General features: G+C 34.9%; 2 protein-coding genes across 13 annotated transcripts in view; one reads left to right on the plus strand and one right to left on the minus strand.

Moving 5' to 3' along the window:
* pfkpb (phosphofructokinase, platelet b) overlaps nt 1-14,273 on the plus strand; it is a 20,685-nt gene extending 6,412 nt beyond the window's left edge. For 2 of the 10 annotated variants that reach the window (XM_016474916.1, XM_016474915.1), the window contains exons 9-24: nt 1,013-1,105; nt 1,203-1,328; nt 2,608-2,672; nt 2,801-2,870; nt 3,492-3,638; nt 4,697-4,767; nt 4,871-4,958; nt 5,985-6,137; nt 8,212-8,364; nt 10,240-10,404; nt 11,609-11,670; nt 11,791-11,902; nt 11,979-12,078; nt 12,533-12,538; nt 12,670-12,775; nt 13,616-14,273. In XM_016474916.1, the coding sequence (XP_016330402.1) occupies nt 1,013-1,105; nt 1,203-1,328; nt 2,608-2,672; nt 2,801-2,870; nt 3,492-3,638; nt 4,697-4,767; nt 4,871-4,958; nt 5,985-6,137; nt 8,212-8,364; nt 10,240-10,404; nt 11,609-11,670; nt 11,791-11,902; nt 11,979-12,078; nt 12,533-12,538; nt 12,670-12,775; nt 13,616-13,763 (1,665 nt within the window). In that variant the 3' untranslated portion in view covers nt 13,764-14,273. The remainder of the gene's footprint in view (nt 1-1,012; nt 1,106-1,202; nt 1,329-2,607; nt 2,673-2,800; nt 2,871-3,491; nt 3,639-4,696; nt 4,768-4,870; nt 4,959-5,984; nt 6,138-8,211; nt 8,365-10,239; nt 10,405-11,608; nt 11,671-11,790; nt 11,903-11,978; nt 12,079-12,532; nt 12,539-12,669; nt 12,776-13,615) is intronic. The other 8 variants (XM_016474922.1, XM_016474920.1, XM_016474923.1 and 5 more) reach the window with 6 other exon arrangements.
* An 88-nt stretch (nt 14,274-14,361) lies between these two features.
* LOC107679400 (presequence protease, mitochondrial-like) overlaps nt 14,362-14,865 on the minus strand; it is a 13,708-nt gene continuing 13,204 nt past the window's right edge. For all 3 annotated transcript variants that reach the window (XM_016474928.1, XM_016474927.1, XM_016474929.1), the window contains one exon: nt 14,362-14,845. In XM_016474928.1, the coding sequence (XP_016330414.1) occupies nt 14,752-14,845 (94 nt within the window). In that variant the 3' untranslated portion in view covers nt 14,362-14,751. The remainder of the gene's footprint in view (nt 14,846-14,865) is intronic.

Consider the following 14,865-nt stretch of genomic DNA (forward strand, 5'->3'; position numbering starts at 1 on the left):
GATATAAGCCAAGAGGAGACTGGTTTTCCTTTGCTAAAGTAAGGAAACTTTGCTTCCTTTGCTCCTGTTAACAAACGTTGGTTTCTCATAGGTCATCCGCCCGGAGCTGCTTTCGTGTACAACTGCTGGCGCAAGCAAGATTAAAGTGATTATTACGTTTTGAATATGGATATATTTCTTACAACAACACATCGATTTGCTACAGGAGGCCTTTGTTCACCCCCCGGAGCCGTGTGAGACACTTTTTTTTATGCATGGGCGCTTTTTATTTAACTTATTTTGGACTGAAGCACTGCAACACCCGCTGACTGCAATGATAGAGCTTGAAAGATCAAAGACAGTTTTTAATATAACTCCGATTGGATTCGTCTGAAAGAAGAAAGTCATATACACCTAGGATGCCTCAGGGGTGAGTAAAACGCAGCCTAATTTTCATTTTTGGGTGAACTAACCCTTTAAAATTAAAAGTGACAGTAAAGACTTTTGCATTGTTACAGAAAAATTCTGTTTCAAATAAATGCTGTTCTTTTAAACTTTCTATTCATCAAAGAATCCTGGAAAAAAATGTTTTTTAATGGTTTCCACAACAATATTAAGCAGCAAAAACTGTTTTCAACAATAATAATAATAAGAATGTTTTATTGAGCAGCAAATCAGCATATGAGAATGATTTCTGAAGGATCATGTGACACTGAAGACTGGAGTAATGATGCTGAAAATTCAGCTGTGCATCACATGAATAAATTACATTTTAACATATATTGTGACAGAAAACAGTTATTTTAAATTGCAATAATATTTCACAATATTAGTATTTGTACTGTATTCAAATAAATAAACAAATAAACGCTGCCTTGGTGAGCATAAAAGATATTTAAAAAAAAATCTTACCAACCCTAAACTTTTGAACCGTGGTGTATGTCTGCCATTAAACTTTTAAATTCATGATCTTGTTTGAGAAACATCTATATTTGATTTGAAGTGAAGATTGTGTGTTGACTCTCTACTGCAGCTGGTGGTGCGCTGTTTGGGGTTTGACACGCGGGTCACCGTTCTGGGTCACGTCCAGAGAGGAGGAACACCCTCTGCCTTTGACCGGATTTTGGTATGGTTCTGACTGAATAAATCCCAACTGTGTTTGATTGAATTGGACAAAATCACTTTGACATGGTGTATTCATGGTGTACCCTTTTCCTCCGTAGGCGAGTCGTATGGGAGTGGAAGCCGTCTTGGCCCTGTTAGAAGCGTCTCCTGGTACTCCAGCATGTGTGGTGTCTCTGTGTGGGAACCAGGCTGTCAGGGTTCCTCTGATGGAGTGCGTTCAGATGGTGAGAAAGTAACTCAACTAATGAAAGTCTTTTGGGTTTTGGTGAAGCTTATTAAATCTGGGAGCCTGGCCTAGTGGTTAGTTCACACAAGTTCCTGTTTCCTGTCATCTTTCCACATCTGTATCAGTAAAAGAGGTTAGAAGGCCAAAGATACATAAATAAATAAATAAATAGATAAGCAAAAAAAAAAAAACTTGATTGCATTTTTATTTCAGAGAATTGTCCTAAAGCAATGTTTTCCCATACTCAAATATATGTACATATATTAAAAGTCAATATATAAAATATATTGTCGTATGAAGTAAAAACATATTCGAAAGTGGAACAATTTCATATATCTAGCCCATACAAATATGTATATATATATATTATTTTTTTTTTGGACATATATGTCATGCAGATGTATATCCATCCTAAAACCCGTCATCACATGTTTATAGTAAGTAAATATAAAAGATAATGCATGTATAGTATATATACAATTATTACAAAAACACATATAAACACATATATATTATTTTTATTTTATATTATACAAAAATCATTAGGATATTAAGTAAAGATCATGTTCCATGAAGATATTTTGTAAATTTCCTACCGTAAATATATCAAAACTTAATTTTTGATTAGTATTATGCATTGCTAAGAACGTCATTTTGTCAGTTTTCTCATTATTTAGATTTTTTTTGCACCCTCAGACTCCAGATTTTCAAATAGTTGTATCTCAGTCAAATATTGTCCTATCCTAACAAACCATACATCAATGGAAAGCTTGTGTATTCAGCTTTCATATGATGTATAAATCTCAATTTCGAAAAATTGACACTTATGACTGGTTTTGTGTTCCAAGGTCACATATTGTTGTCATATATAGTTGCTACATATTATAATACAATATAAAAATCATCATATAGGTATTGTTAACATATGTTCATATACAGCTTTTACTATGGGGTTTATCATTTTTGTATGTTACACACTTATATCTTTATCTACCCAGAGAATATACATATGTGAAAATTATATATCGCCTTGTACGTTACATATATGGCAGTTTCACTCTATATAGAGCAATATATGTCATATATTGCATTTCCATATGGGTTACTTCATTGTTGCATATAGACGATGTGATCCATGTTTTTTTTAAATAACAGGCAATCCTGAAACTGTAGTTATACCTGTCAGTTTAATTCAGTCAAAAGAGTGTTAGGTAGGCAGTTTGATGCTCTGTTTTAGTGTTTTGGGGTTTTCAGCCTGTTTGTTTGTTGTATTGCAGACGCAGGAGGTCCAGAAGGCCATGGATGAAAAGCGATTTGAAGAAGCTGTAAGGCTGCGTGGCAGGTAAACCACAAAAACCATAATTTTACAGAGCAGATGTCAAAGTTCATCTTAGTTTTGGTGCTTTTAACCCAACAGAAAATGTCTGAATGACTTTTAGATCCTTTTTAATTTTTCTTTGGAAATTTTAGAAGTTTCGAAAACAACCTGAACACTTATAAACTCTTGTCTCATCGAAAAATTGATTCTGAACTTCCACATGTAAGTGATGATGACTTTCAACTTATTACTGTTTATAATATTGTGTATAACATATTTGCTCTGATTCAGCCTATTTCTGTGACACTGACAGCTCGATATCTTTATTTATTTTCTTTTGACGATGGAACACAGGAAGGCTGTTGTTGTGTATGTACATGGAATATAGGAATAGAATTGAATAGAATCGAATTGAGTAACACAATGCTTTTTCACCTGATTGGGGTTCCTGAAGTTCCTTTTCCGATTTATTTTCCTAATAAGCATTTGATTGATTTGTTCCAACTACAAAATATATTTTCCCCACCATGTTCAGTTGTTTTACTTCAATGAAAGGTTAGATTTTTGTGAATTTTCTGAATGAAGGATGTGAGTGTAGGGAGACTGAATCATCTTTGTACAAAGTCATGAAGTGATTTACTCACACACACACAAATGCAGCTTAATCCAGGATTTTGTTCTGTGGAGTCAGATTAGACTTCAAATCGTTCTGCTCTATAAACATTTGCACAACTACGTTGAGCTCAACTGACTCATTTTGAGAAGCAGGCCTGATTTCATGAATGACAGGATTCAGTCAAGAGTTGTTTATATTGTGTGATAATGCTCTCTTTTCTTCTCTAGAGCTCATTTAATGTGGCTGTGTTGAATGTTGGCGCTCCTGCAGCTGGCATGAATGCAGCCGTGCGTTCGGCCGTCAGGGTTGGCATCACCGAAGGCCACACTATGTTTGCTGTTAGTGATGGGTTTGAGGGCTTCTATAAGGGACAGGTAAATACAACACAAACTAACAGACCATTATGTTTAATTGGTGTTTTGTTAATTATGGGTGTTTGTATGTTGGTTTTTCAAATACTTTTTATGTAGATATTTAATAGTTTTACTCTTCTCCCAGACAGACTTTCAACTTCAAAACAGGAAAATCCATTATAAAAATATTATAGAATTTTTTAAGATAATCTAAACAAAGAGTGAAATAATTCTGAACTATTTCAAAAAGTGTTGCATGAGAATTAGTTATATACCGTTTTTTTTTTAACACTTACTACATTGTCATGGCAACAATTTTCCCACTAATAAAAGTTTTTTTAACATCAAGGAAAAATCAGCATAAATCAATATAAATATCACTTGCCAACAGAACATATTATCATTAATATTATAATCACTATCATTTATTGTGCAAAATTCCCAATCAAGTTGTAATTTAATTTTGTCAAATTATACAAAAAGTGTTAAAATATTATGTGTATTTTATGAAATTAGCCCTATCAAGGAGTCTGGTGTTTTATTCTAAAATTGGTTAAAATGTTTAATGTTGTCAAATACAGTACATGATTTAAGATGTGGTGGAAATGCCATTAAATTGACAAATAATTTTGCTAAGAATCTGGTGGCAGCCCCGGTCTGTGAAACACTACAAGTCTGCATATGGACGTGTGTATGTAAATCAGTCCCTTCCCAAATGAGATAAAGAGTCATGATTACAGTAAGCCCATTATTCCATCTCACAATCCCCTGCTGCATTCTGCACAGTGCCATAATTAACCTAGTGTAGCATTACAGATCCGTTCGATACTACTTTACTCTTTCAGAGGTAATGCTGCTAATGGCGATAATGCATGTTTGCCATTCAAATGCATGTTTGAGGCCTTTTCTTGCTTATTTGGACAATTATATTTGATTGTACGTGTCTCCACCAGTTTTACTAATTTCTCTGTTGCTTTGTGTAACAGATACAAAGATGAAGAGATACAGAAGTTAAAATTCAAGCAAATGTCCATCCCATATCTGCTTGTTCTTTGATTTTTTCCTGCTTTCTCTCTCAGATTAAAGAAATCAAGTGGGGTGATGTTGGGGGCTGGACAGGCCAGGGCGGGTCCCTGCTAGGAACAAAAAGGTATGATTATATTTCTAAAGGCCTATTGCCAATAAAAAAGACACTGATATGCCTGTATGCAATGAATAAGATGCTTTCTGGTATCCTAAAATCTCATTTTTAGAACTCTCCCAGCCAAGCACATTGATAAAATTGCAGAACAGATGAGGATTCACAACATCAACGCTTTACTGGTTATTGGAGGTTTTGAGGTATGTCATGTAAAATCGGCGCTATCTATGTAAAATGTGCTTGATAATAATACATGTTTGTACATGTTTGGCTGTATATAAAATCAGTAAAATAAGATTTTGATTCTCTGTTTCTACTAAAAAATAAGTCCATTTAACTCCTTTTCTCAGTGATATCACTGTTTTTATCATTTATTATAAAAATGGTTATTTACAGGTGAAAAACAAAGATTTTCTCTGTTTTTTATTCCCAGATATACATTGGTTTGTACAAAAATAGCACTTTATTTAATCATTATGAGACACAACATATCATTGTATTGAATTATTTGTTATTTTAACAAAAAGTATCTTACAGTATAACAAACAGATAAAAGTCTATGCAACATACACTACTAATGTTTGGGGTTAGTAAGATTATTAAAAAAAAAATTATGCTTTTATTTGACAAAGGTACATTAAATTGATCAAAAGTGACAGTAAAGACATTAATAATACAAAGATTTCAAAATAAATGTCATTCTTTTGAACTTTCTACTAACCAAATAAAAGCATAAAGCAGCACAGCTGTTTTCAACATTGATAATAATGACAAGAAATGTTTCTTGAGCACAAAATCAGCATATGAGAATGATTTCTGAAGGATTATGTGACACTGGAGTAATGATGCTGAAAATTCAGCTTCGAATCACAGGATTAAATTATATTTTAAAATATATTCAAGTAGAAACCATTTATTTTAAATTGTAAAAATATTTCGCAATATTGCTTTTTTTCTACTGTATTTATCAAATAAATGCAGCCTTGGTGAGCATAAAAGACTAAAACTTTAAAAAACCTTACAGACCCCAAACTTTTGAACTGTAGTGTAAAACATCTTATAAAGTGCCAGAATGCAGCACATACACCAAGTAAAAATTCTGGATTAATACTTACAGTACCTTCCTACCGTCATAATCAAAGTGGGCATGGCTCTCTGCCCCTCCTCCTTCTTAATATTACCCATAATTCTGGCCACTTACCCATAAGACCTTGCTCTGACCGCAGGCTTATTTGGGGCTGATGGAGCTGCAAGCAGCTCGTTCCAAACACGCAGAGCTTTGTGTTCCCATGGTGATGGTCCCGGCCACTGTGTCCAACAATATCCCCGGCTCAGACCTGAGTATCGGGGCAGACACGGCCCTCAACGCAATCACGGACGTAAGACGGCCCACACTCGTGTCACTCGAGTTCGTCTGTTTCTCAAGAGCACTGTTCTGTCAGTGGGATATGATGAAAGGTCAGGGCTGATGATGGCCAACCTCCCTATCAGGAAGCACACAGGTCAGACTAAAATACCTGAAGGTTAAACAACATTTTCTGGGTTGCAGCATAAGTCAACCTTAGGTAAATTTGGTTTTTAGATACATTGTGTGTTTAGTGGGATGAGGTAGATTTCTATTTGCTAGGGTGAGGTAGAGCTGCATTTTTTAGTTTAAGTAGAGCCGCATTTGGAGGGTGAGATAGATCTGTTTAACAGTTAAACTTTGTGCTTGGTAAGTGATGCAGTATTAAGTATGTTTACATGTACAGTTACAATACATATATAATACTTTATCTGACTAAGCATACACACTCTTAAAATTAAAGGTTCTTTATTGGCATCAAAAATCGATGCAACCTTTCCATTGCACTAAAGTTTATTTATAGTGGAAAAAAAGTTCTTTAGATTATTAAAATGTTCTTGCAACTAAGAAAAAAATGGTTCTTTTAAGAACTGTTTACTGAAAGGTTTTTTCTTTGGGGAACTGAACCCAAAATGGTTCTTCTGTGACATTACTGTGAAGACCCCCTTTTGAAACCTTTCGAAGCCATCCAACAAATGTGTTGTTAGGATGAAAAAAGGTTTAAAAATTTCATTCTTAGGCTGGTCTGCCTCAGTGGTCTAACAATACTTGTCAATGTCAAAATGATTGAGATGGGCATTCAAATCAAAGAAGGCAGCACAATGCTACAGTTTTAAAAATGAAAGAGTGTAATATATAAGTAGCTAAACATTTGACAACTGCTCTATAAGAATAGTAATGTAAAAGAACAGAGTGATATCCAATGATGCAAAATACTTTTCTTTCAGATTTCATTGTTTGTATTGAAAAAACAGGCTATCATTTACTTGATCCATTTAATTCATATCTGAATATGACGAGACAAGAAACATAAACGAAGCCGATTGCATATTTTAAAATAACAATATTATTTGCAAATAGTTCAAATTGATTACAATAAAGTCTAGTTGTTTTACTTTTCCTTTATATTTTTATTTCTTTTAAATAAAAAGATCATTACTTATTTGGTTTGATCCACCCCAATGTTCAAGACCTGGTTATGGCCAATATTTGAATGGTTAAATACTTTTTTGTGCATCTCTTCTGTCTTTCAGATCATGCACTCAACATTGAGGCCAACTATATTAACTCTATGTACATGACATTTTAAACAAATTACTTTTGTCCATCTGAAATTTTAACTTTTAAAGTGCATGTAAACATACTTTGTTCAGTAGGTTGGCTCACAGCTCTCTAGAGTTTTGTATTGTAGCATGAAGTAGAGCTGCATTAGGTAGGATGAGATATGTGTGTGTGATGGGGAGGTTGGTGGTTACTGCAGCCTGACTGATTCAGTGTGTCTGGAGACAAATGCATGTGGTCACCCAGCCTCACACCTGACTCTATAATGGTGTTTGCACCTTTTGTGTGTGTTTATATTGCAGGCCTGGTCCAACACAAGGTGTTTATCATCACAACATAGCACAATCATCCTGAGATCCAAATTGCAATTTGACATTCCATAGACATAAGTTGTTAATAACAAATCAAATCAAATGTAACTGCAACTAACTGCATGCTGTTTTGGGCCGGGCCTGATGTCTTGTGTGTTTCTGTCTGCATGTGTGTGTTTTGATGTGCTGTTTAGGGTCTGGTTGTGCTGCAGTTTAGTCTGGTTGTGCAGGTGTATTCAGTCGGTTGCACTTTTCGGTCGGTCGGTTTGGTCATTGTGAGGCGTTCTGCTATCTAAATATCTCGCCTCAGCCACTATTTAGCCAATGCCATGCCCATGTCACGAGTTGGAGCTCCATCTGGTGGTCAACTATATGTTCGATCTAGTCATCTTGAGCAGTCAGGGAACACTTTTACCCCTCAAAACAATCAGAAAGGACAGCTTATTCCATCCTATTTAGTGTACACTAGTAAGAGAATAAGTGAGCAGTCGTCCTAATGCATGTGCACTGCTGCAGGCCTTTGAGAGTTTGCTGCAGCTGGTCGATGCCCGCAGCAGGTATGAGGAGTTCTGCGTGCCCATGTGCATGCTGCCTGCCACCATCAGTAATAATGTGTCCGGCACTGACCTCAGCATTGGCGCTGACACTTCCCTCAATGCCATAGTGGAGGTAAGACACACCACCCTCAGCCAGAATGACACAGATGTTACGATGATGATCAGCACAGTGGAAATTGAAAGAGAGAATTTGTCAGATTGTATCTTTAAAGGTGCACTAAGTTATTTTTGGTTAAAGGGATAGTTCACACAAAAATAAAAATTAGCTGAAAATGTACTCACCTTCAGGCCATCCAAGATGTTGAAGATTTTGTCTCTTCATCTGAACAGATTTTGATAAATTTTGCATTACATCACTTGCACACCAGTAGATCCTCTGCAGTGAATGGGTGCCGTCAGAATGAGAGTCCAAACAGCTGATAAAAACATCACAATAATCCACAAGTAATCCACACCACTCCCAGTCCATCAATTGATGTCTTGTGAAGTGAAAAGCTGTGTTTGAAATAAATGCATTATTAAGATGTTTTTAACATCAAACCATTGGTTTCATCTAAAATATGAGTCCTCTATCCATAATATTGATTTCTCCAGTGAAAAAGTCATCTAGTCTGAATCAGGAGAGAAATATGCACAGAACAATTGCTGTTTACAAGTGAAAACGCAATGCTGATTGATGGACTGAAGTCGTGTGGATTATTGTGATGTTTTTATCAGCTGTTTGGACTCTCATTCTGACGGCACCCATTCACTGCAGAGGATCCACTGGTGAGAAAGTGATGGAATGCTAAATTTCTCCAGATCTGTTCCGATGAAGAAACAATCTCATCTATATCTGGGATGGCCTGAGGGTGAATACATGTTCAGCTAATTTTCATTTTTGGGTGATCTATTCCTTTGAGACTGATACCATATTTTTGGATTTTATACTGACACCTACTGGTGTGAGTTGACACAAAAATCACACACAAAAAACACATTTGCTTATCAGTACCATAACTTCCCTATTTCACAGGCATATTTGACATCATTTATTCCAAGAGAAAGTCTACAGTGATAAGTGATTTACCATGATAAAGTGAGTAGTGTTCGGCTGGTCATGTGATCTCAATATAGTGGCTGCTTTTAGGTACAAATATTTTTAAGCTACAAGTATTTGTAAGAATATATTAAAATATAATTTTTACAAGTGGAAACAGTTACTTAGCGCACCTTTACATTTTTACAGTCATACCTGGCAGTTATGAGAAACACATATAGAATGTTTTTTTTCTTCTGTCCTAATATAAATATCTGCCCATGAGATATTAGGCTTTAGATGTGAGTTTATTATCTGTGGTTATATAACATACCGAACTGTATTTGTCCACTACAGGAACAGATTTATGTGCTGATCTGAAATGTTTGTATATTTTCCTAAGCTGCATTGCAAACACGAATCATCACAAAAAAAGGAACTGCACCTAAAATGAGTTGAAACCACATGCATGTCCTCTATTATTGTGAACTACATTGTGCCTTGTGCTTGTATGTGACGTCTTGCACACAGGTCCAAAATTAACACTCAACAAGCGCCAACTGTGAGTAAAACATGCAACATTATAGATGGTGCAAGTTAAATTAATAATAGTTTGAATACTTGCTGTAGTCACATGTATAATTACATCTTCCATGACGTTTGTGACTGCTAAATCATTTATTTGGCACAGGGACAAAAACAAACAAACAAACAAAAAAATTCAGTTGAAATAATATTGAAAAATTATTTTAATTTGTTTCCAAAAAGTTTTCAACAAAAATAAAAATAAAATGATTTACCCACCATTGGCCATTGGTTAATTTTGGACCATGCTTCTATACCTGTGTTATAAACTTGTGTAATATCCTGTATGTCTGAGTGTTTACGGTTGTGTCAGAACTGCACTGTCTTGTGCATGAGTGTGATAACAGATATGTTTCAGTCTTTAACTATTAAAATGTGTGTCAGACGTGTGATCGTATAAAGCAGTCGGCCAGTGGAACCAAGCGCCGCGTGTTCATCATTGAGACGATGGGCGGTTACTGTGGTTACCTGGCGACGGTGGGCGGGCTGGCGGCCGGAGCGGATGCAGCCTACATCTATGAAGAGCCGTTTGACATCCGAGAACTACAGGTGAGAGACATTGTACCTTACTATTTTATATATATATATACAGTGGGTACGGAAAGTATTCAGACCCCCGTATATATGCATGTATATATAGTTTGCAGTGTACACCTGCAGTGTAATTTTGTGGAATGGACAAGGTGATTGAATATAGCTCTGCATTTATATATAGATTCATCTTGTGACCTACATTGGCAAACACATCACTAACAAAAAATGTTCCAAAACGAAAACTTTTTTTAGACATGTACCAAGGTATTCTGTGAAGAAAGTACCTTGGAGTGTCATAAATATGGCGAATATGAATATGGTAATCATTCAGTACCATGGCATAAATATCAACGCATCATAACCATAACCACCACTTTTCTACTTCTTTTTTTTTTTCTGCTGATGAACTGAATGGTGACTGAAATTATGTGAAATAATGTTTAAAATGTTTTTTTTTTACACATAATTTGCATTGAACATATGCATTTCACATGCATAATAAATAGCCTTGTATGCTCACCAAGGCTGGATTTATTTGATCAAAAATGCAGTAAAATCAGTAATATTATGAAAAATTATTACCATTTAAAATAACTTTTTATTTTCTGTTTTCTAATTTTCTATTGTAATATATTTTAAAATGTAATTTATTCCTGTGATGCAAAGCTGAATTTTTCAGCATCATTACTTCAGTCTTCAGTGTCACATGATCCTTCAGAAATCATTCTAATATGCTGATTTGCTGCTCAAGATACATTTCTTACTATTATCAATGTTGAAAACAGTTGTGCTGCATATTTTTGTGTAAACCATGATGCAACTTTTTCAGGATTCTTTGATCAATAGAAAGTTCAAAATGACGGCATTTATTTGAAATAGAAATCTTTTATAACATCTTTAGTCACTTTTGATCTATTTAATGCATCTTTGCTGAATAAATATGCATTTTTTTCCCAAAAAATTGCATAATACTACTAAGTAGTTAGCCAGTATTCCATACAGTAGCTAAAGTGGAATCAATTTTTCTTAATAGATGAGGGTAAAAGGTTAAGTCTGCCCTCTTCTGTCAGACACAGGCCTTACAGTGTACCCTTCTTCACATCCTCTGTCTGCTCCGTCCCACACGCAGGCAGGAATATTTAGCAGTGTGTACTATTTAAGGAAAGAGAGAGAGAACATCAGCGTCATGCTGAGTTTTTATAAGTGCTCTATTTTTCAGTCTAACGTCGAACATTTAACTGAGAAGATGAAGACCAGCATCCAGAGAGGTTTAGTGCTCAGGTATGATCTAGATATCCTACATAGAGCATCAATACACTGGATTCATTCACATGTATCATGTAGTTCTGTATGTGTAGAAGCAGTGAGGTGTGATTGTATGCGTGTGTGTGTGTGTTACAGGAATGAGAACTGTAGTGAGAACTACACCACTGACTTCATCTACCAGCTGTACAATGAAGAGGGCAAAGGAGTCTTTGACTGCAGGAAGAACGTGCTGGGACACATGCAGCAGGTACACACACACACACACATGCAGTTGAGAACATGATCAGAATGTTGTTCATCTGCCGTGTTGTGATATTTTGTAGGGTGGTGCTCCTTCCCCGTTTGACAGGAACTTTGGCACTAAGATCGCAGCTAAAGCCATGCAGTGGATCTCCAAGAAGCTCAAAGAGTTTTACAGAGAAGGTAAAGAGAAATCACTGCTAGAAAGATGCTGTCTGGGATTGTGTGAAGTCAGAACTGATCTTAGGTACAAGTGCAACAGAAAACATACATATTCAACACTGCTGCAGGAAATTACATGCTGATAAATATTAAATATCAAATATATTACAAATATTTTATTTTATAATATTTTATTAATAGATTTTACTGTATTTTTTACTAGATATATATGTATAGTATAATGTTTTAAATGAATGAATTGAAATTATATATATATACAATTAATAATAATAATTTAATAATAAATTAAATACATTAATATGAATAAAATATTTGTATTTTTGTAATGATTTTTTAATAACAAATATATACATAATATTAAGAAAATCTGTTAATATAAGAAATGTTTGGTCTTCACTGTCACATGTGTTATTTTATTTTGCTCTTTGTATTTTGCTTTCCTCGGTTGGCTCAGATGAAGGTAAGTTATTTGTAACTCAAAATTATATTGTTTCAGTTCACTTAAAGCGCAATGTTATTATGCTTATACCTTTGGCTTTTTTTGCTCTGCTTGTAGACTTTGTTCAATCCCATATTTTGTGTATTTTGCAGGACGTGTGTTTGCGAACACAGAGGATTCTGCGTGTTTGTTGGGGATGCGGCGAAGGGCTCTGGTCTTTCAGCCCGTCGTACAGCTGAAGGATGAGACGGATTTTGTGTAAGAACACACACGCATGCTAACAAACATGCTTCACAAAGCTGATTCTATTATCATAATAATGATATACTATTTGTTTCCAAGGCTACTCTTAAAGGATTCTATTTTGTAACATTTTACTTTTTCCTCTGAAGTCAGCCATGAATATTAGTATTGTAATTTTACAGGTGTACTATACAATAAAACTTATTTTTCTTAAATGCTAATAAAATATATATATTTTTTTTATAGTGAAATGTAACAATTGTAATATCTCTTAATATAATATTTTTTATTATAGTCATATTGGTGCACAAATCACTAAATTAGCCAAATTGTGCAGCCCTGCACACTTGGAGCATTTAAAAAATTGCATTTTTAAATCACAATTAAAAAAAATGAATTTAAATTTTAAAAAAAATAATAAAACTGTAATGTTACATGTATTCGTCGATGTGTAATGTTAAAAAAAAGTTTCTTGCACCAAAAGCAGTCATAATTTAGTCTTACATTATCTCTCTGACTTTTCGAATGAAAAATTCTGTTGGATAATTTACCTGTAAGATTTCTATATGTAAATAATCTGTTAGGATTTTACTGGTGTAGTTTGTCAGGACAGACCAAGTTCCTAAACACTGAAAAGCCATGAACATGTAAAAACGGTGATATGTTAGTGCTTCATTTTAATAAATGGTCTGGTTGGACCTGAGAGGGAGTTTAGAGTTGTGTCTGTGTCTTCATAATACATTCATTCTTTTTAACTCAAAAGAGCAAGGGGAAAAAAAAATAATTTTTCCATTATATAAATTCCCTTTTAAAAAAACACATTTTAAAATGACAGTCTCAACCTTTTATTTGCAGTCACAGGATCCCGAAGGAACAGTGGTGGCTCCGTCTGCGTCCTCTCATGAAGATTCTGGCCAAGTACAAAACCAGCTACGATGTGTCCGATTCTGGCCAGCTTGAACACATCGTCCGCCTGAGAGCTAAAGACGTCTCTGCCATTTAAAAGAAGCAGTCACGTGTAAAACCAAGTTGTTTTCCAAGTAAAAATGTATTTATTGAAGGTGAAGACCTGTGATTCCATAGTCTTGACCTGAACACATAATCATATACAGTATATTTAAAACAGATCACATTAAACTGTAACCATAGACCTACAGCCACAAAGATCCTTCAATATAGTAGCTCAGTGTGTTGTGATTGACAATCCATACGCTCAAGCAATTAGCTAATTATCCCTTTTAAATGGGGCCAAGTGGTATATTTTATGAATATGCAAAATTTCCTTATATTTATTCTAATAGAGCTTATTTTCATTGAATATGGAGCTATCTGTATGAATGCTCCACTGGCTTATAGTGACGTAATTTCACAACTGCACCTTCTTTTAGTTGAATTGGAGTCTGGAGTCGTCGTCCAAGCTGCTGTTCTGTGTTGTTTGTTAGTGCAGGCACTTTGTACCAAAGCAGATGTGTGTGTATTCGCTACTAATGCATAAACTCCCTATAGAATGTAATCGGTGTGGTTTGTCATTTATTTTATTAGAGCACAGCTGTTCAGACAAGTAATTAATAATTGTATAATGATTTAGAGTAATTGGATGAAAAAAAATAAAGGGATTTCAAATGATTTCAGTTTTTTTTTAATAGAAAAAAATCATTCTAATTAAACATGGTCACATTTATTGTAATTCTATACATCTCATAAATAATTTCTAATTTATAAATCTCTGCAGAATCATATGAGCGGTTTTTGACCTTATTAGAAAAAATGAGAGTCCATGATCAACAATGTGCCGTGTAAACAAAAGTAGTTTTAGTGAACTAATGAGTGATAGTTTAATTTGGGTTGTTTCAGCACTTCTGTTCCTCATGATGACTCCTGTAAGGAAGAAAACACGTTCTTCTAATGGAACATGACTGGTTTGTGCGTGATCCAGGAGCGTGTGCGTGTCTTTCACAATCCTAATAATAAGAGGAGAGGGGAAAAAATGTCTATTTGACCACCCAGGATGGGTCTTTTCTGATGCTTTCATTTTCCGGGCCTAAAATAGCCACTCCACATGTCTGCTGACCGACACCCAGATACCTGGTTTCACAAAAAAAAAA

This window comes from Sinocyclocheilus anshuiensis, unplaced genomic scaffold (genome assembly GCF_001515605.1).
Source record: "Sinocyclocheilus anshuiensis isolate Anshui unplaced genomic scaffold, SAMN03320099.WGS_v1.1 scaffold2206, whole genome shotgun sequence".
Classification (NCBI taxonomy): Eukaryota; Metazoa; Chordata; class Actinopteri; order Cypriniformes; family Cyprinidae; genus Sinocyclocheilus; species Sinocyclocheilus anshuiensis.